The 26,907-nt window shown below is 36.7% G+C and overlaps 1 protein-coding gene across 1 annotated transcript in view; it reads right to left on the bottom strand.

Annotated features, from left to right (window-relative positions):
• LOC150101923 (uncharacterized) overlaps window positions 1-26,907 on the bottom strand; it is a 1,001,066-nt gene that overhangs the window by 391,982 nt on the left and 582,177 nt on the right. The window contains exons 81-86 of the mRNA XM_090399931.1: window positions 26,483-26,593; window positions 10,065-10,184; window positions 9,861-9,923; window positions 8,836-9,075; window positions 8,572-8,664; window positions 6,314-6,442 (exon numbers count right to left, since the gene is read on the bottom strand). Of these exons, the coding sequence (XP_090256057.1) occupies window positions 6,314-6,442; window positions 8,572-8,664; window positions 8,836-9,075; window positions 9,861-9,923; window positions 10,065-10,184; window positions 26,483-26,593 (756 nt within the window). The remainder of the gene's footprint in view (window positions 1-6,313; window positions 6,443-8,571; window positions 8,665-8,835; window positions 9,076-9,860; window positions 9,924-10,064; window positions 10,185-26,482; window positions 26,594-26,907) is intronic.

The raw sequence follows: 26,907 nt of genomic DNA, 5'->3' as shown, positions 1-26,907 counted from the left end.
TCAAGGGAAGGCATCTGCACTACAGCTCTGCAACTACAATGAACTGCATCATCTACACCAATGTCATCCACCAGTATTTTCACAGACAATCACAAACATCCATGCCCACAGTGGGATTCGAACCCGTAGCCTTTTGATTGCAGAGCGGATACACTAACCACTTGGCCAGCCAAGCCACCCATTATTTAAAAAAAAAGGTTATATCTTAGCCCAAAGAGATTACCAAAAAGTTGAAATGTTATCGTTCATGACTTATTTTTTCACGGTATTAACAACACCACAAACACTTTTATCAACAAGGATGTTTTATTAACGCTAATATTTCGCTGATTTTCAAATCAGCATCATCAGAGCACAACACACATGTAAACGCGACAGTGAGTGAAACAATATAATTGCAGAAAGACAAAAGATCTAAAGTCCTAATTTTGGCGCCCTCTAACGGAAAAAAAAAAAAAAAAAAAAAAAAAAAAGCAGTAGTTATCCAGGAGTTTTTCTTAGGATAACCGTCTCCCAAATTTTTGGCAAATTAATGCAACCATATTTGTTAAGGTTGGGAGAATTCTTCAAAGCCATTGCTGACTCAAAAAATAGTCTTTCAGATCTATAACGACTCCTAAATAGCACATTCATTTTTCTCCATCTAATTCTGTGTGAAGGAGTGTCCAAAGCGTGGTCTGCCAGTCCCGACTTGCCATAGTAATAGTAGCGAATGTATCTTTCATGTTCTTCCAGGCGGATGTTCACTGATCTTCCTGTTTGCCCATAATAGGCCAAGTCACAGTCACATGGAACTTCATACACTCCTGGGTGTGCTAAAGGGTGAAGTTTATCCTTTGGTGAGCGGATCAGAGTTGCCAGCATGACATGAGGCTTGAAGGTGGTGCGAAGGCCATGTTTCACCAATACTTTGGCTATCTTTTCCGATGTACCTCTGATATAGGGAATAGAAATGGTCATGTTGTATTCTTGTGTATTAGGGGGGGGGGGGGGCAAAGTAATGGGCCTATGTAGTATTTTTTCTATTTTGTAGGGATTGTAGCCGTTGGCTAAGAACGTATGGCGCAGGTACTGGAGTTCAGTGGTCAGAGCTGTATCGTTAGAACAAATGGCTCTGGCTCTGTGTGTCAGTGTTTTTAAAATGCCATACTGTTGGACTGGATGATGATGTGATTGTTTATGTAGGTATCTTCCTGTGTGTGTAGGCTTCCTGTAAATAGAAAAAGATAGTGATCCATCTGAAAGGCGGGTGACTAATGTGTCAAGAAATGGTAAACAGTTATTTGATTCTTTTTCTACTGTGAAGTGAATTTTGGGGTGTTGGCTGTTTAGGTAGGTGACAAAAGCATCCAAAGTGTTTTGTCCATGGGGCCAGATGGCAAACACATCATCTACATAGCGCAACCACACTAGTGGCTTGTATGTAGCTGTGGTAAGTACTTTGTTTTCAAAGTGTTCCATGTAAAAATTTGCTAACGGGGGGGGGGGGGGGGGAACCCATAGCAGTACCATTAATCCGTTTGTAGAATTTCTAGAGTTTATTTATAAAGAATTTATAAACTGGCCCGGCATTTAGCTAAGTTGCTTGCCCCTCTTACTGGCAACTCCTCTACTTTTGTAAAAAATTCTATCCATTTCAAAACACTGGTTAAAAATCTAATCCCAAAAAATTCAGACATAATGGTTAGTTTCGATGTCACCTCCCTATTTACCAATGTACCACTTATAGACACTCTTGAATTAATCAAGTCTAAATTTCCCCCAGATATTTTTGAATTATTTCTATTTACCATGAATGCAGGTTACTTTACATGGGGGGGGAATTCTACAAACAGATTAATGGTACTGCTATGGGTTCCCCCCTCTCCCCCCTGTTAGCAAATTTTTACATGGAACACTTTGAAAACAAAGTACCTACCACAGCTACATACAAACCACTAGTGTGGTTGCGCTATGTAGATGATGTGTTTGCCATCTGGCCCCATGGACAAGACACTTTGGATGCTTTTGTCACCTACCTAAACAGCCAACACCCCAAAATTCACTTCACAGTAGAAAAAGAATCAAATAACTGTTTACCATTTCTTGACACATTAGTCACCTGCCTTTCAGATGGATCACTATCTTTTTCTATTTACAGGAAGCCTACACACACAGGAAGATACCTACATAAACAATTACATCATCATCCAGTCCAACAGTACGGCATTTTAAAAACACTGACACACAGAGCCAGAGCCATTTGTTCTAACGATACAGCTCTGACCACTGAACTCCAGTACCTGCGCCATACGTTCTTAGCCAACGGCTACAATCCCTACAAAATAGAAAAAATACTACATAGGCCCATTACTTTGCCCCCCCCCAATACACAAGAATACAACATGACAATTTCTATTCCCTATATCAGAGGTACATCGGAAAAGATAGCCAAAGTATTGGTGAAACATGTCCTTCGCACCACCTTCAAGCCTCATGTCAAGCTGGCAACTCTGATCCGCTCACCAAAGGATAAACTTCACCCTTTAGCACACCCAGGAGTGTATGAAGTTCCATGTGACTGTGACTTGGCCTATTATGGGCAAACAGGAAGATCAGTGAACATCCGCCTGGAAGAACATGAAAGATACATTCGCTACTATTACTGTGGCAAGTCGGGACTGGCAGACCACGCTTTGGACACTCCTTCACACAGGATTAGATGGAGAAAAACGAATGTGCTATTTAGGAGTCGTTATAGATCTGAAAGACTATTTTTTGAGTCAGCAATGGTTTTGAAGAATTCTCCCAACATTAACAAATATGGTTGCATTAATTTGCCAAAAATTTGGGAGACGGTTATCCTAAGAAAAACTCCTGGATAACTACTGCTTTTTTTTTTTTTTTTTTTTTTTTTTTTTTCCCGTTAGAGGGCGCCAAAAATAGGACTTTAGATCTTTTGTCTTTCTGCAATTATATTGTTTCACTCACTGTCGCATTTACATGTGTGTTGTGCTCTGATGATGCTGATTTGAAAATCAGCGAAATATTAGCGTTAATAAAACATCCTTGTTGATAAAAGTGTTTGTGGTGTTGTTAATACCGTGAAAAAATAAGTTATGAATAACCAGCAACGCCTAAGCTTATCAGTTAGAGAAATGTTATCATGTCAAACCACTCCTAGATATATGGTGTCCCCAAATTTCATACACATTAATACTCTTTCATCCAGTAGCAGACAGCATAGAGAGCCCCAACTACAAACTGACCAAACATTTATCCAAATTACTTTCCAACCTCACAGACAACTCTCCTTCATCTATTAAAAATTCTCTACACTTTAAAACATTAATAAAAAAATCTAACCTAGACATATTCTGACAACATGGTTAGTTTTGATATTACTTTACTATTCTGTAATGTACCTTCAACAGAGATCCTGGATGTTATTAAGCCCCCTCCCCAACATAATTGAATTATTCAGATTATTTCTTATGGAACAGAAAAATATGCAAACAGCTGGATGGAACTGTAATGACTTTCCCTCTCCTCTAGTTAACTTTTATATGGAACATTTTGAAAACCAAGCACTCAACACAGCCACACTTAAACCAGCATTTTAGCTGCACTATGTTGTTGATGTGTTTGCTATTTGGCACCATGGTTCAGACACATTGGATACATTTCTTAACAACCGACATCCTAAAGTAAACTTCGCCATATAAAAAGAAAGTAACAATTCTCTCCCCTTTCTAGATGCACTACTGACATGCTTCCTAATGGCTCATTATCCTTTTCTATTTACAGAAAACCCACTTATTCAAGAGAGTATTTACATAACCAGTTGCATCACTACCCTTCCCAACAAGGAAGGTCACTATACTTTCAAGGGCTGTTCAAATGCACAGCCCTTGATGCTGACCTTTGAAACACCTTTTTAGCCGATGGCTACAGCCTGTATAAAATAGATAAAATACTGCATAAACCCACCTACCCCTTCTGAACCCAGAGTGTAAGCAAGAAGGGGTAACTAGTATGGAAAGAAAGACCAAATCAGATTATTAGAGAAAATCAGCTAAACAGACCAAATCTAGTCATTTTGCAGACCTAATCATTCTGCAAAGGTGTATCATCCAGGTGCATATCTTGTAGTTTACATGCACAGAGATGCATGTCAGAATTGAGGTAGATGAATATCAATGTGAATATAGCAGTGGTACTGGATGTCATGCCATCTTGTGTGCTATGTGAATGTGCAAGAGAATTTCCATTGCCTCTGATGAAGTTGTTCAATTTAAGTCTGAGCTCTGGCAGGGTTCCAAGGAAGTGAAAAGAGGTTAAGATAGTTCCATTACATAAAGCTGACTTCAAGAGAGGTGGCAAACTGCAGACTCATTAATATATTAGGACTGGTTGTTAAAGTATTGGAAAATTTAGTTAACAGCAAGATCCAATGGTGGGTGGATAGAAATGCAGTACACTCTAGTGAGCTGCATGGCTTTGTAAAGGGTAGGTTCTGTCTTAGTAATTTATATTCACATTTTTATAATAAAGCAATGGAATTGGATAAAGGAAATGGTTACACCATAATACTGCTGGATTTTACAAAGGCATTTGACAGAATACCACATAGAAAACTTGGAGCAAATGGAAATGGATATGAAGCAAGTAACATGGATGGGGAGGTGGCGACAGACAGGCACCAGACAGTAGTACATAGTGAGATGGAATCTGGGAGAATGAGGGTGATTAGTAGAATACCTCAGGGTTCTGTACTAGAGCTGCTATTCTTTAATTTGAATGTCAATGATATAGGGAAAGATTTAAGGGGGATATTCAGTTGTTTGCTAATGCAAAGCTGGGGAGGGCAACAGTTGACAAAGGTGATGTAGATATCCAGCATCAAGTAATTTGGTATTGTAAGCAAAGGATAATGACTGTCAATTTAATGTTGCAAATGTAAGGTTATGCACTCTGGGTTGAAAAGGTTGCATACAGTGTATCATATCGATAGTACTGGATTGCAGGAAGTTGATGAGGCTAGAGAGTTTGGATAATGGTGGACAGAGAGTTGAAGTTCAGAGGGCATATTGCATAAGTTGATAAAATGGCTCAAAGGATTACTTGGATGTTGAAAAACATGCTAAAAAGTAAAGATAGGGAAGTTATTATCCCTCTTTATAAGGCAATGATTCGGCTGCATCTTGACTACTGTGTGCACAGATTTGGTCATATAAGTTTCTTAAGATCAGGAAGTGGTAGAGATGATTCAGAGAAGAGTGACAAAGCTGGTGACAGGTCTGTGGAATGCTCCTTATGAGTATAGGCTGAAGATGTGTGGGTTGCAAAGTTTGGTTGATAGGTGGAAAAGAAGAGACGTGATAGAAACTTATAAGATATTAAAGGAGTTTTATAAAATTAATGCATAGGAAAATTTTCAATATATGGCAATATATTGAAAAATTTGCCATATATTGAATGAATGGAATGGATTACCAGAATTAGTTGTGAGTTCCCTGGCGGTTAATGAGTTACGATAGGTTTTGTCGATAAAAGTTAATGTGGGTCTCCCATGATGAGTCTCCAGACTCCATGGAAATGCTGTATAAGAATAACCAACACAGAGAATCACATCAAAACCATTCACATCCCATATATTAAGGGTACATAAATAATAATAATTATTATTATTATTTATTCTTTGAATTCTAATAATTGTACATAGAGCTATCCTCATGCATTTGATAGTGCATATTAAACAACAAAATTACATGATAGTATATATTGTCACGAGGGGCTTGTTGTTCTATTTTGTTTATCCCTTGTCATCTGTATGCATTGAAAATGGCCAAGAAACCTAGCCAACAATTCTGCTAGTAATAAATATTAATTCTTCCTTACATAAGTGTCATTCCATTGCCAAATTTTATTATTGTGTTATTTGCTTTCATTTCTATATTTAGTTCAACAAGTTTAATAGTTCTAATATTTTGTCTCTATCACAGAGACATCATCTGAGATAGTAAAAGTTGTATCCCAGATAACATCTCTGTGATAAAGATGAAATATTTGAACTATCATATAACAATAAAAATTGTATTCTAGATGATGTTACTGTAACAGAGATAACATATGGAACTGTGAAACTTGTGTTTAATATTTCAATGTGCTGTTTTCTTTCAACTAAACCAAACAATGGCACTTTTATAGCAGACCACCAAGAGCATGGACCACATATTTGAATGATACTGTGCTAGAGCATTTTGCTAAACTAACAATTAGGGATACAGCATAAAAATACAAGTAGAAGTTTCGCTATTCATGTAAATCCTACCTCTTACACATCCACGAATCTGATCATGTGGATTTCCTGTGAATTCAGGCAGGCAATAGCATGCCGGACGGTGATTCTCTACTCTACACTGAGCATTTATTCCACACACACCAGGTCTGAGACATGGATCTAATAAAAAAATATATAAGTAGAGAAAGGATAATTAAACAGAATCATAAAAGCAAATGGAGTTAAAAATTATTTCGTTATTCAAGATGATTTTTATAAAAGTAATTTGTTGTGAATAAATAGATAGTAAAAATGAAATTAGAAATTTAATAAGCAGATGATACACACTGTACTATAATTTTTTAAAATTTTATTATATGAATGGCTGAAAGTGTTGTCACATGTTTGTCAGCTATTCTCAGCCTTATCAGCCATTTTCTTTTCATGTTCCAACTTTGCTCTATACAATATGCATAACTTTTTTGGCCTACTCATTATATATTTCATAACTCTTTTTATCCTTATTTTCACAATAGTCCTTCCACATCAACTTCTTATGAATCTTTTCTTTAATAAGGTTGCACATCTATTTCACATCACAAGATTACCAAATACCTGATATGATATTAATATTACTACATATCAATGATATTACTACATGCAAAGTTTACATTATTACTAACTTCCTATTAATATTTTTTTTTCCAAAATAGCCTGTTAACTAGGACATCAATATTATCAGATCTTATATTTTTGTCATCTAAAGTAATTCTTACCACATCAATCCACCTAGATCTTGGTCTTCCTCTGATTCTTTTTCCTAGCATTCTGGCATCAAACACCTATTTTTACTAACTATTCCCCTCCTATTCTGTTTAAGTGACCATACCACCTTAGATTAGTATCAAGGCATTAAGGCTTAAGTGCTAGGAGGAACTCATGTTGTTTCAAGTTTCTTCTTAATACTACCTTCATATTTAATATGATTCTGGCATTGATGTTACCTTCCCAATAATTTTTCTAAGAACTCACATATCTGTTGTTTCTAGTCTTTGATCAACTATTTTATTTCTAATTCAGCTCTCAGATCCATAAGTTAAAACTGGTTTGAGTATGTCATGCATACATCTAATTTTTGATTCTCTCTTATTCCATATAAATTTATTCAGTTGACTCTTTATTCACTACCATACTCGGCATCATCATCATCATCATCAAATTCCTGCCATGTACCCTCAAGGGGTGTACCATACTAGCTTTGCTAATTCTGTTGTCTGTTTCCATATTTAATATGCCATCTTCACAAAGAATTGTACCCAAATAGCCAAAATGGTTTACTTGCTCTATAGGTTTCGCATTCAGGATGCAGTTGATGCTTTCAATGATTCTGCCTATTCCTTTGTCTCTTTTATTGCTGATTTTCATATCAAATTCATTATCCATTTCATCATCATACCCTCAAGGGGTGTATAGGATATGATAGTACTACATAAAAAATTTGCATCATTGCTAACTTCCTATCTACAATTTTTCTTTAAGGTTACACTACTACCTCTCCTTACCAGGTGTCTATCATGTATCCCTTGCTCATGTCGTCTTTGCTACTTTAGACAGACTGGCTGCTCTGTTTTGATTAGAATTCAAGAACATTAAGACTATATTACATTTTTGGAGTCCAACAAGCATCCTTACTTCTCATGATGTTGACACTAGGCACAGAGTTCTTTGGAACCAGACAAAGATTCTTCATGCCATCATGTTTAAATTTGATTGCTTTTTTCCTTGAAACATGTGAAATACTACAAAATTGTCTGAACCTTAACTGCTCTGACTGCATGCCAATCTTCATCTCCAAGTTTTGGAAAGTGATTACTATAGATCTGGATACTAATTTTTGGATCATAATTTTTTTTGTCTGCACAAACTTTTGTAATTGTTCCTTTGAACTCTAATAGTCAATCCTGTCAACTCGGCTGCAACCAAGACAATAGCTAGTGAGCATATGCTCCACGACCTGTTCTTATTATTCATGTTTTGAATGTAGTTACCAGTGTTTCTTCCTGATGATTTTCATGTTACACAGGATGAAATATATCAGTTTTTGAAAAAAGTTCTATATTTTTTTCTACATGTGTAAGCTGTATAAATATCTATAAATATGTACCTTTAAAACAAATGGTTTTAAGGGAACACAAGTGACAATGCTTTACTTTATCTGCCCCAAAGTGATTCTAATCAAGTGTTCCAATTCCAATAAAATGTAATAGATCTTAATAAGAATACCATTAAATAATAATTAGAAAACTCACTTTTGCACATAGGTGGCCTATTCCCATCTCTTTCACATGCTGCAGTAAGAGGACAATCTGAGTCACCTTGCGGACATTCATTCTCTCCTCGACCTTTAAATAGTGACAAAACATAATTATATATCTTTAAGGAGTAAGAATTTAAATCCAATAGCATTAGGTTTAATTAATGTATATAATGCTTAACTAACTTGAGAACAAAAGGATGATATTTCAGTAAACTTATATTTACTGGAAATGAGAGGTGGAGAGCAAAATACTCACAACCAGGTTCAGAATAAGGATCTCCAATATTTCGCTCAGGGGGACAATAACAGTCATAGCCACCTAACTTAGTTCGACAAAGAGCACTGGGATGGCAAGGTCTCTTTGCACAGTAATCAATAGCACGGCAACCAGCAATAGGATCTCCTTCATAGCCTTCATGGCATCTGCACAGAGGTGCATGATTTTGTGGTATACAGTAGGCATTACTTCCACAAATGACATGCTGCTTACATGGATCTGCATAAGGAAACACAAAACTGTCAAATAAGATGAAACATATTTCACTATTAACAATGTCAATCTTGATTTTGCTTATATCTATATTAACTGTATATTTAGAATTATTCAAATTAAGTAGATATTTGAATCCAACATTATTTCATAGCCGAATATAGAAACTACAAGAGTTTCATGTCGAATATAGAGACTATAAAAGTTTCGGTGGATACAAGCATACGCCAACCTTTCATGACAGAGCAACTCGTAGTAAAGGTGGTGCAAGCTCCAATCACTGTCCTTAGTATTTTTCCATAATGTAAAACACATCTCCTAGGATGGGGGGAGGTTTCAACCTTTTTTGAGGTCTCGTCAGTGGGAGCTAGGCCAAGAATACTCTAGATGAAGTGATGCAGCACTTGTACTTTACGATATGAGTTGCTAAAAAGGTGTCACATTACAAAAGGCACCAAAAATTACTGAAAAAGAGAGCCAAAAGGCTTCACTTCGGCAATGCAAAATTATTCAAATTATTAAATGGATATTTGAATCCAACATTATTTCATAGCTGAATATGAATATTCTATTCAAAAATTTATCAAAATTCAACAAAAATAACAGCAAAAAAGTAAATATTATCAGTTTCTTTATGATACATAAGTACTTCTGGTTAAACTGAAATCAATGCAAAACACATAAGAAAAGATTTTGGATAATGTAAATTGTTGTACTGTACCTGCACAATACAAAATAAAGAAAAAAATCTAAAAAAATGCATTTTATTATTTAGAAAGGCATATTCATACCTACACACTTGTAGTTTTCACAAACTTCTGTATTCAAACATTCTCTATCTTGCTCACATTCAGCTGTAAACATAAAGAGAAATATGAATATAAACAGATTGCTCAACAGAAATCCTTAAGATCTTACATGTTTTACAATTTCCACTAATGAATTTCATTACAATTTTCTCTTCAAACAAAGATTATTACAAAGAACCAACTTACCATGCTCACAACCACGATCTAATGGATCTCCAAAGAAACCATCTTGACATTTACACATTCCAATATGTCGATGTGGAACACAAACAGCATTAGCTGCACAAAGTACAAGTGCACAAGCATCTAAAACAGAAAAATCTTATTACTCGTTTTAGAAATTAGGGACTTTACAACTGTGTTATAAATAACTATTTTAATTTTCCCAACGTTTCGACGTTCATATTAAGATCATCATTTGGAGTATATACAAATATATAAGGACATTTCACACAGTAAGCTAAAGAAACAATGATTTGATCACCGGTTATTCTACTGGCATGACCTACTGGCATTCTAGTGCCAAAAAAATTATACAGATAAAAAAAATTAATTAATTATTTAGAAACTACATCAAAGCTAAATTCTATTTAAGATAACATGAGAGAAACATTCTTTCATATAGATTGTTTTCTTACAGTAACAATGATGTCCTATTTTTAACATGACAATTGTTATATTAGATTTAGGATTCTGGATTATCTTCAGTCCTGTTTATAGTTAATTCTTAGGGAGAAAGGTTCCATGGGTAGAATATGTGCCTTCCATATGCTTGGGATTTTTAGACCATCATTATTGTTCAGATTGGGGTGGTTGATAAGAATCTCATAGGTGTCCTTAAATTTGCATTCATACCATGTTTTGGTGTGATAGGACTTCTGAGGATGTCAAGTGGACCAATCTTGCACTACATGACTGGCAGCATGGCAAACGTGCCATTACCATACAAGAAAATACAACTGTACAATGAAAATTAAACTCAACTAATTTCTAATATTTCTAAATTATGCCAAATGAGCATATTCTTACAAATGGTACATGTAATAATCCTTTCCATTTCAAATACAGGAAAGGTTGCTGCTGGAAGGAAGTGTAATGAGTGATGCAAAGAAATTATCGGTGGCAGTCAAAGATGATATGAATAATTAGGAGGGTGGACTAAGTGAGACTGATGTGATTATGGGAGAATAGAATGTGAGAACAGGAATGCAAGTTGGACAGGGAAATGGAGTGAGTTAGGAAGACACAATGTAAGAAGAGTGGATTCTGAAAGTGGTAATGAATGCATGTATGTGGATGATCAGCACAGGAATGGAATGGCCAGGAATAATAATAATAACAATATTATTATTATTATTAACATTTGAACTCCATGGAGTCAGAGACTCATCATGGGAGGTACTCACTATTGCATACAATGCTCATCCAACCGTGTCTTAAACTGATTCAATGTGCACACATCCACAACTCAGGCAATGCATTCCACTCACCAACCACTCTCCATGCAAAGAACCTGCTTCTCACTCCTTTGCTCACACCCTCCTTATACAGTTTCCAGCAATGGCCTCTTCTTCTACTCCTCTCTCTCCCATTCTATGAAAAATCTCTTCCATGTCTACCTGATAACAACCCCTGACCAGCTTATATGTCTCAATCATATCCCACCCCATCTTCCTCCTATTCACAAGGCTCTGCAACTTACATTCTCTCAATCTGTCCTCATACTCCACATTCCAAAGACCAATGACTTTGGAATGTGGAGACATTCCAAAGTCATATGGTATGACTTTGGAATGACTATGGTCACAAGGATATGTTGATTTTCAACATATCCTCGTCACCAAATCTGTGCACAATAATCCATATGAGGCCTGATCAAGGCCTTATACAATAGAATCATAGCCTCTCTATTTCTGCATGTCAGGGTTCTCTGCATCATTGCCATTATTCAATGTGATGTCTTCACAACTTGTGCAATGTGGGCCCTGAATTTCAGGTCCTTGTCCACCATCACCCCTAGAGCTCTCATTTCCTCTACTTCTGTTAAAGTTTCCCCACCAAGTGTATACTTTGCATCCCATCGTTGCTTACTAAATCTCAAAACCTTATACTTGGCAACATTGAACTGACAGTTCCACTTACCTGCCCATTCATGCAATCTATTCAAGTCCTCTTGTAAGGCATTAACATCAGCCTGACTGTGCATTGCTCACCCCAGGTTTGCATCATCCATAAACAGCTGGATATCACTAGTTAAACCCAACCCAATATCATTAACATACAAATTGAACAACAATGGCTCCAAAACTGACACCTGCAGTACACCACTGGTGACCTTTCTCTTTCGAGATACTGTACCCCCACATACAACTTTCTGCTACCTATCCGACAGCCAGTTACTGATCCAACACAGAAGTCTGTTATCCAATCCCATCTGTTTCAATTTATTTAAGAGCTTGTCATGTTGCAGTCTATCAAAAGCCTTTGCAAAATCGAAGTACACCAATGTATATACATCCCCCTTGTCCAAGGTATTTGTCACCTTGTTATAGTACATAAGTAAGTTAGTGAAACATGATTTCCTCTTAACAAGCCCATGCTGATAACCACAGAGAATACTGCTGTTATCAACCCATTTCTGTATCTTACTTCTCACCAGGACCTTCACCACAACTCCAGATATGCAGACTGGCCTGTAATTTGAAGTTATAGCCTTATCACTGCCTTTATACAGTGGAACAATTTTACCCCACTTCCACTCCTTTGGAACCTGTGCTGTTGCAAAACTCTTATTAAACAGGCATGTCAATGCTACTGCTGGTTCCCTGGAACATTCCCTTAAGTGTGTGGTGATATGTCATAAAATCCTATCGCCTTATTAACATCAAGATTATTTATTCCTCAAATACCTCCTGCTTTCTCACAATTAAGCTATCCTCTCCTATGTCATCTACACTTATGTTCCTCATGATTCCACCCTGATCAGGATGAAACACCCTTATTAATTGATCACTGAATACCTCGACAATGTCTTCTGTAGCAATTACCATTCTACCACTTTCATCCCTTAACTTCATTTTTCCATGATCATTCTTCCTTCTACTTGCCACATATCTAAAAAACTCTCCAGGGTTTTTCTTAGCCTGATTTGCCAATTTCTGCTCATAGTCTACTTTTGTTTTCCTTACTAAGTCACTCTCCTGGCTTGTTCTTTATATTCTTCATGTGACTGATTACCATTATCATCTTGTACGTCTTCCAAAGCACTTTCTTTTTCCAGATTTCATGCTTAAGCTCCACATTCATCCATTTTACACCTACCTTATTCAGCCTTTGGGATACATTCGTACATTGATGCTGTTATGTATTTCTTTGTAATACATAACATCCTCGCTCCATGTTATAGCTCGAAGTTGTTTTCCTAAGCTTGTCATAATCACCAGCCTTATAATTTCCTCACAAAAGTCTGCATATAACTAGCCACAACACAGGTGATTACTTCATGATCACTTTCACCAACTGAAGGAAGTGTGAAACCTCTCCCACTATTATATCCCCTGATGAAATGATGAGATCTAGAACTCTTGATCCTCGCGTACCTTTCTTTACATGCCGCCTGAAATGGTTATCTCTCTCTCAAGAACTCGAGAAATTCATTTTCCTTATTCCCAAATGCTATCTCTTCATTCCAATCTATACCACCATAATTAAAATCATCCATAATAATTATCCTTCCTTTGTTCACTAATCCAAGTTGTTTATACATTTCTTCATCACCACCTTCCACATTCCCAGGTCTATAGCAACATCCAACTAAATATGTCTTCTCTCAACCTCCATGTTACACCACACTGCCTCATAACCATTGCCATTATTTCCCCTTTTCATGTCTACCTTATGTGGACTTAATTCCCCTGCTATCATCAGCAGCCCTCTCCCTCCCTTCCTGCCCTTTCTATCTTCACGAAAAATACTGTGCCCTTCCATTTCTATTCCCATTATGATATCATCTTCATTCAATCATATTTCACTTATTCCAATGATTTGGGGGTGAATAAACTCAATCACTGAAACCATTTCATCCCCTTTATTTCTGATACTTCTGGCATTTGTAAACAAACACAACAGTTCATTTTTAGGTCTACAGCCAGTCCTATCCAAGCCATGTGTTGGTTGTGATTTCCTCACTATGCCTGCAAATCACCTTTATCACCACTTACCACATATACCTGCTTAATCTCCACTTCTCCACCCACATTGCAATATACTCCATCTTCATACACACACATTCACTGCCACTTTCAACATTCTCTCTCTATGCCATGTCTCCCTGTCCACTCGAGCTCCCTCCGATTTCCCTGTTCCTCTTGTATTCCTGTTCTCTTCCTCTCTCAAACTACTTTTTCCACTGCCAAGCACTTCTGTCACTTCAGTACCACTCTCCTGATTTTTCTCTTCATCTCTTCCTTCTGATCTCTGGCACGCATCACACACTGTACTTCCACACACTATACGTTCATCCAGCACACTCACTCCAAAGCCATTTAAATGCAACCCATGATGCCTGTATAATTTCATTCTTCCCTCAAACACATGCCAGACATTCACAAATTCCACTCTCTTCTCCTCACACAGCTCTGCCAGCATACCATTCATGATTTTGGTTCTCCATCGCAACTTATCATCATCATACCTGGGTCACACTGACAACCTTTCCTACTACACTATTATATTTTACTCTTCTCAATAGTCTCCTGATATTCGTCCACACATCCTTCTTATGTTTAGTTAGATCATTTGTCCTACAATCACAACTAACTTTCTCGCTCTTTTCTTCCTCATGTCCAACACCTTAATTTTCATACTCATTCTCCCACCTGGATAGCAGACCTTATTGACTCTGTCAGTAACTAGACCTCTAATTATGGAGTCTCCATATACTGCTATCCTGGAATCACTCTTCACTTCTTTTACTCTTTAATTCTGTTTTCTTGCATCACTCAACATATTCTTCATTTTATCTTTCATTTCCAATATCTGTTTCATTAAATCTTGCATTCCGACAATTTCACTCTCTATCTCGCTACCTGGGGGAATTGAATCTGGGGCAGAAGGTGAAAAGAAAGGAGCAGGTGAGGAGAAGGCAATGGGGACAGTATGAGTAGGACTGGTTATAGACCAAGAAATTAATTGTCATGCTCATTTATGAATGCTAGGAGTATCATAAATAAGTGTAACATGGTAGGATGAGAATGATATCTTGACAAGAATAGAAATAGAAAGATATGATGATTTTTGTAAAGAGAGGAAAGGAAAGAAGAGAAGGGAAATGCTACTGATGATAGAAGGGGAATTATATCTGTGCAAGGTTGAGATACAAGGAGAAAAAAAGTGGTTCCAGAAATAAGAGAGATGAAATTATTGCATTGATTGAGTTTATGTGCCTAAAAAAATGGTTGGAATAAGTGAAACATGGTTGGAGAGAATGCCAGGCCAGGGAATGTGGAAGGTGGAGACAAAGAAATGTATAGACAACTTGGCTTAATGAACAAGCAAAGGGTGACCATTATGAGTGATTTCAATTATGACAATACTGATTAGAATAAGGAAGTAGCGTCATGGAATACGAAGAATGAATTTCTCAAGTTCTTAAGTGACAACAATCTTAGGCAATACATAACAGAGGCACATGAGGGTTAAAAGCCTTAGATCTGGTTATATCATCAGAGGATGTGATTGTGAATGGACTGTCTAATCTTTCCCATCGATGGTGAGTGACTAACTGGGTTGCAGCGAGTCACAAGAGAATTTCTATATCATAATCATCTTCCTTTTACCCTCTTTTACCTTGCAGTGTCGAGAGTTTATTAATCATTGGACCTCAAGCCATTCACAGGATAAGGTGGTCAGCCCTACACCCTGGTGTATCCTATGTCCTGTAGTGTTGAGTTCTCAAGGCCGGTTTGCCTGCTTTCCAGGATGAAAAACCCCAGGATAAACTGGGGGAAAAACCCTACTGTTCATGCCTAAGACTGGCTAACTTGGCTATAGCTGAGGAAGCTCCTTCAGCTCCTCACGTCACCAATGGGAATCGAACTAGGACACTCCTTCCCCAGGCATATGGTTGTGAAGCGCACAGTCACTAGGCTAACTGTGCGGACAAGAACTTCTATAAAGAAGGGATATATGTGGAACTACAAGGCTGGTGATTATGGAAAGCTTGGGAAGCAAATGGGAGCAGCAGCAACATCTGAGTGTATTCCAAAGGTATTGGAATCGATATTGATCAGTTGCATGAAGAGTATAAAGAGCAGGCCAGAAATGTGACTTGGTTGGTAAAGGCAGCAAAAGTGCAGTATGAGAATAAATTAGCCAATCAAGCTAAGAAACTTTTATTGAGTTCTTTCAATATGTGGTAAGTAGAAGGGAAAATGACCATGGAAGAATGATACTGGTTGATGACACTGGTAGATTGGTAACTGATGCTCAGGATATAGTTGGTATTCAATGATTAGTTTATCAGTGTATATCATCCTTGTGAAGCAGCATCAGTAGAAACTGGAGTGTAGATGGTATGGTGGAGAAGGGACTGATGATGAATGAGCAGAAAGTATGTGAGGAATTTAATAAGGCAATGGGATTTGATAGTATATCATCACATGTCTTAAGGGAACATTTTATGAAATTAATGGCACTTTTGGTACACCTATGAGTCATGTTACAAGACTAATAAAAATTGTTCCACTTCACAAAGGGGGAGGGGGGAATAAGACTGAGGCTACAAATTATAGACCAATCTGTGTATCTCTGGGATTGTTGTTAAGTTGGCTGATAATAGCAGTATTCTTTATGATGGTCAACATGAGCATGTTGGGGGGAGGTCATGTTTTAGCAAACTGCAGGGGTGGAATACGATGCAAGCTTGGTGCGCTGAGATCCTGATGTTGGCTGTTTTGCCAGTTTTTTGGCAGTTTCACCATAGTAGGAAAGCCTGCAGCTGCAGGATTAATAAACCATTAGCAAGCCATGGATATCTACCACAGGATCTACTGGAAAAAAGGCCACCTTACTTCACTGAAACAAATATAAATGAGAGACTATTCCTTGAATCTGCCTCTGTCCTCAAAAACTATCTTCCCCCTCAATAAATATGGTTGTATTAAACTGCCTCTCATCTGGGAAACTTTCACCCATAAACAAGTAGCTTCACAGCAAAGAACAATCAATCCAAAAGGTAGTGCTATTTAGGTCTACAGACCTCCTTAGATTTCTCATTTTCAATCTCACAAAAAATTATATGTGTGTGTGTGTGTGTGTGTGTGTGTGTGTGTGTGTGTGTGTGTGTGTGTGTGTGTGTGTGTGTGTGTGATCATATGCTTCTACTTGGTTGTTGTGATACATTTTTAAAAAAATAGATTTAATGACTTCAAAAACTGAGATAACTTATTATTATTATTATTATTGTTCCGGGAAACTCCAAGGAGTCGACAGACTCATCGAGGGAGGCCCTAACATCATGTCAAGAACAACTATTCAACATTCACACAGTATCTATCATATCTTGCCTTGAACTCATTCACGGACGTAGCACCCACAACAGACTCTGGAAGCTTATTCCACTCATTTACCACTCTCCAAGTAAAGAACCTAGCTCTAACACCCTTGTCAACCACGCTCTTGCCCAGCTTCCATGCATGGCCCCTAGTCCTCCCACCACCAGTCATATTTTCAAAAATATCTTCTGGATTAATCTTATAAAAACCCTTCAGTAATTTGAATGTCTCAATCATATCACCCCTCCTTCGCCTATCGTCCAATTTCTGCAACCCACAATTCTTCAACCTATTCTCATAAGGTTCATTCCACAGACCTGCTATCATCTTGGTCACTCGTCTCTGATCCCTCTCCACTTCCTCCCCATCACGAAGAAACCCTGGTGCCCATAGCTGGGCACAGAAGTCCGGATGGGGTCTTATCAAGGCTCGATACAGAGGAACAACAACAACTTGTTCGTCTCGCCATGTTAAAGTATTTTCCAGAAGCCAAGTGATTTGGTGAGCTGTTTTAGTTACTTTTGCAATGTGCCCCCTAAACTTCAACTCCCTATCCACCAACACTCCCAAATCCCTGGCCTCATCAATCTCCTGGAGTATGGTTCGACCAATGCGATATACTGCTGCTATTCTTTTCACCCCAAAGTGCATAACCTTACACTTTGCCATATTAAATTGACATCCATTAACCCTAGCCCAGTCCTCCAAACTATCCAAATCATCCTGTAAAATTTTGACATCCTGTGTACTCATAATTGCTCTACCCAACTTTGCATCATCAGCAAACAAGTGAACACTTCCTCTCAGATCCTTTCCAATATCATTGATGAACAAATTGAAAAGCAGTGGTCCAAGAACAGAGCCCTGTGGCACTCCACTAGTCACAAGACGTCTTTTAGACTCCACTCCTGAATAAACCACTCTTTGATATCTCTCCTTCAACCACCCTCTTATCCATCTCACCAACCCTATATCTATACCCATCTGCTCCAGTTTACTGATTAGGGTTCCATGTGGTATCCTATCAAAGGCCTTGGCAAGGTCCAGTAGTATCACTGTAAACCCATTACCCCTATCCAGTTCAGCCGTCACTGTGTTATAAAACGTGAGCAAGTTACTGAGGCATGATCTACCCTTCACAAAACCATGTTGTCCCCCATACAATATCCCATTTTCATCTATCCAATCCTGTATTCTTTTCTTGACTAATTTCTCTAAGACCTTGACAATGATTCCTGATATGCTAATCGGTCGGTAATTTACAACAGCAGTCTTGGAACCACCTTTATGCAGTGGAACTATTTTCCCCTCTTTCCACCCGCTCGGGACTAACCCAGACCCGAGACTCAAATTAAAAAAAATGGTCAAGGGTACTGACAATTCTTTAGCTGCTTCTCGTACAACACGAGCTGGTATACCATCCAGTCCCACAGATGTATTGACATTGAGGTTATGCAATAGACTACTCACCTCCACTTCATTAACCACAATTCCCGTATAATCTACTGGTTTATTTGTTTCTGCAATGTCACCACCTGGATGATATACTTTTGCAAAGTGCTCACTCAGTAACTCAACTATCTCAACTGATTCAGTTACTCCCTACCATCGGCATTCTTTAAAATCAATCTGCCATGTACATTTTTCCTTTTACTTGCTACATATCTAAAAAACTGTTTAGGATTCTCTTTAGCCTGCATGGCCAATGTTTTTTCGTAATCCTTTTTTGCTTTTTTTACTACACTCGTCACCCTTCTGGCATGCGCTTTATACCGTTCATGTGCCTGCTGGTCACCCTTCTCCTTAAATTCCCTCCATAGTTGTTTCTTTTTATGCAACTCAAGCTTAATGGTGTTATTCATCCATTTAACCCCTACTTGATTTATTATTCGGACTCTAGGTATACAGTCAGCCATTGCTTCATACAAGCACTTCTTAACTACCTCCCATGCACTATCAACTTCTAGTCCTTGCAGTTGTACATGCCATGGCACTGAGCCAATCAAACTCCTAAGCTTGTCATACTTTCCAGCCCGATAATTCCACATGTACCTTGTCTTGATTGAAAATTCTACACCTTTAGCCACCTCCCAAGTTAAGACCCTATGATCACTCTCACCGATTGGTGGCAATGTGGTCATATTTGTTACAGCCAAATCCTCAGATGTAATTACTAGGTCAAGCACTCTCTGACCCCTAGTATTTTCCATTACATGCTGTCGCAGATAGTTATCCCTTAATCACCGCATAAAATCCAGTTCCTTCCTCCCGTGTGTCCTCTCCTCACTCCAATCAATGCGACCATAGTTGAAATCTCCCATAATAATCACCCCCTTCCACCCATTTCTTCTATTTGCTTGTGCATACTGTCACCACCATCTTTTCCATCACCTGGTCTATAGCAGCACCCAATTGTATATTTAGTTCTGCTAGCCACAATCTCACACCAAATGGCCTCAAATGTGCTCTTTTCTCTATCCTGCAATTCAACTTCTATTCTCCTTGGCTGGAGCTCATCAGCTATCATCAACAATATTCCTCCCCCCATTTTATTCTCTCTGTCATTCCTGAACACACTATATCCATCACATTCAATCCCACTAGTTATATCATCTACAGTCAGCCATGTTTCACTAATACTTATAACCTGTGGTCTGGAAGTGCCAACCATGGCCAAAAACTCTTCCTTCTTGTTCCTAATACTCCTAGTATTAGTGTACATGAATTTAAGACCCCCATTAGCCCCAACCCTACCTTGATGCCTTATATTAACTATCCCACTCAGATTTGTTGTCCTTATTTGCTTTGGCATATTATATTCATTCTTACATTCAACTGCCTCCCTAAGGACTGTATATCAAACCCCCCCCCCCCCTAACAAATCTACTTTCCCTGAATTTGCACATCCACTACATTCAGCAACACTTTCTCAAGTCTTCTTACACCGTAACCATTCAAATGCAAGCCATCCATCTTATATAGATCCTTTCGCCCATCAAACTCACTCCACACATCCACAAATTCCACACCACTCGTCATACATAACCCACGCATAAAGTCATTCGCAATTATAGCCCTCCTTTTAAACATTTCACTGTCATACCGTGGCAAAAGACTAATCATTCTAACTCTCTCTCACTCTTTTCTTTTGCTATCCCAAACAATTCATTCAGGTCTTCTATCATTTCCATTTTATCTCCTTTCAAATCATTCGTACTTGCCACAACAATCATTTCTTTCACCCTTTCCTTTTGCTCTCTAATAGACTCAGTTACGTCCTTTATGGTCGCACCAGGTTGGTACGATTTTGTCAAATCCTCTACTAACACACCTCGTACTAACGAGTCTCCATACAGCACTCTATCCTTCATTTTGTTCATGTTCACATTCATACGTCTATTTTTCCTGTCATACCTTTTATTATTGGTTGGTTCATTCAGTCTACTTTTGTTCATGCACTCTTGCTGCTGTTTTGCTCTTTCTATCGCACTATTCAACAACGCAATCTCACTCAATGCATCTATCTCATCTTTTTTGTTCTCTGAGAAACCATTTATACTATCATTCACACTCTCACAATTTTCATGTACAACCTTGCCGTTTCTTGTCATATCGCTATTTCCTTCATTCTGAAGGTTGACAAAAATATCACGCTCACGATCCGAAATACGCTTCAATTCCTCATTCTCCCTACATTTTCTACACACATTCAATCCTTTATTATCATCTAACCACACTCCGACTGCACTCCGCAAAGCGTACATTTCACAGCTAGTACACTGACTCATTTCTTTTATGCTACCGTTCTTTGATAACGATGGCGAACCTTCGTTGCTGGCCGCCATTTTCCTTCGCACAGGTGCCATACTTATTTACAACGTGTTTTGTCAAATTATACGTTATAACACACCAAAAATAGACGCACTAGAATGCGCAAGGCAAACAAAACAAAACTACACAATATTAAGTAATTTGTATCGATAACTGAAAATAATACTTATCTTATCTGGAGCTTGCACGAACACTACACATTACGAATTCATCTAGCGGCGACTTCCCGACATAGATTATGTTATAAAACACTTTAGTACACTAACCACGCTAATAAAGCTCCAATAATATACCAAAATTACACACTTAAGTCCATTAAATTGAATCCAAAACATCAATAAATCAACAAAAAACACAAATCTCTCAGTAGCTCTCCGATAGCACGTCCGTTCACCAGCTAGCCTCGACACCAACCCTAAAGATTTTAGTGAGAATAATACAACTAGTTTCATCTTATAACAGCCTTCATCAGGTATTCATAAAGGAAGAGAATAGTAATAAACATTGAAGTATCTAAAAAGATTTTGTTTCTCATATAAAATATATTCCCATCAATGAAAATGACATTCTAGCAAGTTTTGACATCATATCTTTATTTACTAACATTCTTACAGACGAGGTACTTACATTACTAAAGGACAAATTATCCAAAAAAATGCTTGCTTTATTAAAACATTGCATTCATTCTGGTTACTTCAGATATCAGGACTCCATTTACCAACAAAAACAAGGCCTGGCAATGGGCAATCCTTTGTCCCCAGTTCTAGCTAACATCTTCCTTGAAGATTTTGAAACGAAAGCCATATCTTCCTTCTCATTTAAACCAAAAGTTTGGAAACGATATGTTGATGATATTTTCATTATTTGGAATCATGGGCACACATCTCTCATAGATTTTCTTCATCATCTTAACATCCAACATCCTAATATAAAATTTACTGCTGATCTAGAAAATAATAACTCCTTACCTTTCCTGGATGTCATGCTTACACGATGCTCTGAAAGATTAAAAATCTCTATATACAGAAAACCTACTCATACCAATAGATATCTGCATAATCTTTCTCATCATTTTCCACCACAAAAACTTGGAACTATATCTACCTTAGGACACAGAGCATGCTCTCTCTCTTGAATGAACCAGATGAACTACAAAAAGAAATAAATCACCTCTCTCTTATCTTTAAACAAAATGGATACTCTGAAAAAACGATTAAGAAATTTCTTCTCGATCCTCCTAGGCAGTGCACAACAGAAACTATTAATTTTAAAGGTAGCATCTCCATCCCGTACATGAGCACAGTCTCTAACAAATTAGCTAAAGTCCTTAAAAAATAAAACATCAGGACGTTCCTCACCACACTTCCTAAAATCCGTTCTCTAATCAGCCATCCAAAGCTAGTCATCACCTAAAATATCCAGGTGTATATAAATTATGGTGCGATTGCAATATCCCTTATTTTGGACAAACTAACAAATCTATTGAACAACGTATAGAAGAGCATAAGAGAGACATCTCTTACAAAAGATCACATGCAACTGTGTTATCCAGTCATGTTCTTTTTTCAAACAATCCTAATGATGATCAACAAAGCCATTCCGTTTGCTGGGATAGATCAGAAAATATTTTTCGCTGTGATGATGAGTTTGAGAGAAAAATTGTAGAATCAAGGGAAATCCTGCTGAATCCTGTTCACTTAAACAACAATTTGAGTTATAACATCCCAGATAGCCATGCTGCAGTTATTCAATATTGGCGTTCACGTGAGCCTGCACCACTTTGTTAAATTGTGAATGAAACTATGTTGTGTAATTTATTTTTTTTCATTCACATTTAACATTGCTTATTATATATTAATCATGATTTGTATAAAAATTATTTATTATTCCTTAATTAAGGATTACTATTTAATTATTTATTCTAAACTTAACCTACTATTAATTTATTAGGCAATAATATGTGTAGAATTTATAATAACTGAAATATATATATGATGTAACGAAAAGTATTATTATAAATAATTGTATACGTAATGAAAGAGCTGATTAAGTAGCTCAAATATTCTGTTTATTCTTATTTGTGAAAATGTAACGTTATGTAATCACTTATGTAAGAGTAGAGCTTTGTATTACATTAGCAAAATGTTTACGTTCATGCGTTGTCATGGAGACGCATGAAATAAACAAGCACAAGTCGAAGAGTGCGTGACCTTGGAACGAGAAAGGAGAAAGAAAAAATAAGATTTTTAATTAGGGAGGAAAGAGGAAGTTTTTGCAGAACCTGAATGAAGATAGGATACAAGCAAGGAAGTGAAGGAGAATTATAAATTCTTTAGGGCAAAAATTCATGAGAAGAGTATTTAGTAGTGAGCCAAAACATAGTGAATCATATACTTAGCTGTAAGTGAAGTCAGCTGTGTTGTAAAGGAAGATTAATGCCGTAACCGGTTAAATAAAGAACTGGACATTCAATGCAAAATTCTGATTAGTTCCAGTTAGTCTAGGATTACGTCTTATGTTGCCCTGAGAAGAATTATATTGAAATTAACTAGTTTGAGAAAAGTAAACAAGGAAAGATATCAGTGCCTTATTGATGTGTTTTTTTTTAGTGAAGCGCAACTAACAGTAGTTCAGTTAAATCGTTGGAGAATTTATATTAATGTGTTCCGCTAACATAAATAAGTTAATTCATAAGTGTGCTCACAATTAATTGATGTATTGAAGATTGTATCTGGTAAGAGTAGTCATACTTGTTTGTTTATTCTAACATTAACTATAGCGTATCTTCGAAGTTCAAGGTCCGAAATAAGATTGCTTGGAATAATGTCTACCTTGATTAGTGCCTGCTGTGAATTTAAACATTAAGTAAAGCTGATAGATGTGTGGAGACTGATTAAATAAAAAGTTTTGTTTTATTAACTTGAGTTAAGAAGGCTTGTGATTTTGAAGCGTATGTGTGAATTGTATGTGATTGTTTAGAACATTGAATTGCCATGAGTGACTTAGCAAGATGTATTAAGTTGATTGTATTGTTTCATTTTAAAGCAGAATTCTTGTACTTGTTATATATTATATATTAAATGTTTTATTTTGTTAATCTAAATATAGTGTTTGCCTGAAATCCTTTTTATTGCACCGTTCATAAATATTCGAATCTTGCAGGAACCCCAAGTGGAATAGTAAATAATTCGGCCTAAATAAATGAGGAGACTGCTAACTTAATTAAGAATTGATCCTACTATTTTATATAGACTAATCTAAAAAATAGGGTGGCGCAGTATAATTATAAATTTCCCTACTTTTGGATCGGTGATCAATTTGCAATTAGTTGTTATATTGATAAGAGTGACTTGGACCAAGATGGCGGATTTAGAACATAACATGAAAATAGAACGTCACGACAACTTGCAATAAACAATGGCACACCTGTTAGAACAACTTGAAAAAATACAATGTTTTTTATGTATCAATTATGTGTGGCAATTTTTCCCTGTAATTTCCAGTTTTTTAGATACTTCAATGTTTATTACTATTCTCTTCCTTTATGAATACCTGATGAAAGCTGTTATAAGCTGAAACTGGTTGTATTATTCTCATTAAAATCTTTATAAGTTATCTCGGTTTTTTAAGTCATTAAATCTATTTAAAAAAAAAAATATATATATATATATATATATATATATAAAATTTTTGTGATGTGTGTGTGATATTTATATATATATTAATTTCAGTTATTTATTTTTAATGACAATTCCATTCATGAAAGTATACCAAGAATGAGTTAGAATTAGATAAGTTGAAAATCCTGATGTGAAAATCAAAAATGGAATTTTCATTGAATAAATAAGGCAGTGTGATATCAGGCAAAGAAAACCATCTGACACCTAAATATACTCTGAATAATAATTATAAGAAAAAAAATTAGAATTTTTAATGACAATTTATGGGATGGGATAATTTAGGCAACATGTACTAGAAACCAAACATTAATTTTTTCTAGCTACTTCAGGTCTCTGATATGAAAAAATTAATGGATTTCAACTTGGAGGTGATTTGTGTGTTTTTTTTTTTGGTTTGTTTTGTTAATCCAGGATTACATTTTTGATATGCTTTTAAAGTAGTCTTTATTCTAAATTTTAAAGTAGTCTTCATTTTGCTTTTCCCCAGTATTTTATTATCATCATCTTCATCATCAGCTTTTATGAAACTGATATCTCCTAAATCCTTTCTTTTAAGCTTACATCCGAATGCATTTTTAAAAATTATGGAGACAACTACCGTGTTTGAATAAAAACTTTAGTTTAATATAACTAAAATCTACATTCGACGTTTCGACCTTTATGTCAAGGTGATCTTCTGGAGCATACAACTATACACAGAAAACAAGCTGCACTACAATCAGACTGGTTTGTTAAAGATGCTGACCAACTGCTTCAACAATTGTTGGCCTGACCTCTGGTGAAAAAAAAAAAAAATTATACATCAACGCTAGAGTCCTATTATTAGTATTATCTGTTAGTTGTAGAAATACATTGGGCACAACAAGTATCTATCTATATACATATATTAACATCATGTACATTCCAGCCAGTTGGTATGCAATGTAATAATAAATAGTTTCTAATACTAGCTAAAGATGGGCTAGAGTCCTGATTTATGGATCTTATAAATCAGGACTCTATGATTTATGTAGCCTGGATGTGTGCCATCCAGATCCTTGGAATTTTCATGCCATCTTTGTTGTTGATATTTGGGTGGTTTATCAGGATTTCACAGGCTTCCTTAAATTTCCTTTCGTACTAGGTTTTTGTGCAGTGTAAAGAGCAGGTGCTTTTCCACTTGATTTGGTGTAAGGTGTTGAGTGCATGATCTGAGAGGCCTGCTTCACCATAATGGTTATATTTAATGTGTCTAATGTGTTCTTTCTGGTGTATAGGGATTGTCCGTCCTGTTTCACCGATGTACGGCAAGTTACAGGTGCAGCGGATGCAATAGACTCCAGGATGTGCTAATGGGAGGAGAGGATCCTTAGAGGAGTTGAATATGGTTTTAAGTTTAGTGGGTGGTTTAAAGGTGGCATTGAGGTTATAATGTTGTAGGATTCTGTTGATTTTTTCCGATAACCCTTTATCGGAATAATTTAGGATATCTCCTAAAACTGCCTCTTTAGCTAAAAACTGTGGATTAGTAAACATAAATAAATGTTCCAAATAAACTCACCTTCACAATCATTATATCCACGTTCACTAATTCGGCATACTTGGGTTTCTTGACACTGATCATCACGAGTACAGCGATCAACTAAATTAAAAGGAAAACATTTGATCTTGGCTTAAATAAGATAAACTAGAATAAGTAACAATCCATTTTTACTAATTATATTATCTTCAAATTATTATGTTATGGTACAATTCAGATTATAGCTGAGGCTATAATCTGAACTGTACAGGATGACAGGATGACATTTTTGCAGGATGACAAACCAGTTTCCAGGAGGGATAACTGCTACCTTTGAATGAGACCAGATAACTCGCTTTGATATTATATACATTCTGTATGACTCATATTCAGAATTTAAATGTTGTTCTGCCTACTCCCTGAATGAAGCTCATGATATACTGAATGAAATATATAGAAGTAATAAA

The sequence above is a fragment of the Typopeltis vanoorti genome, chromosome 11, assembly GCF_054136105.1.
Source record: "Typopeltis vanoorti isolate ZY-2024b chromosome 11, IOZ_Tvanoo_1.0, whole genome shotgun sequence".
In the NCBI taxonomy this organism is placed as follows: Eukaryota; Metazoa; Arthropoda; class Arachnida; order Uropygi; family Thelyphonidae; genus Typopeltis; species Typopeltis vanoorti.
This window is presented reverse-complemented; position numbering and strand designations above follow the sequence as displayed.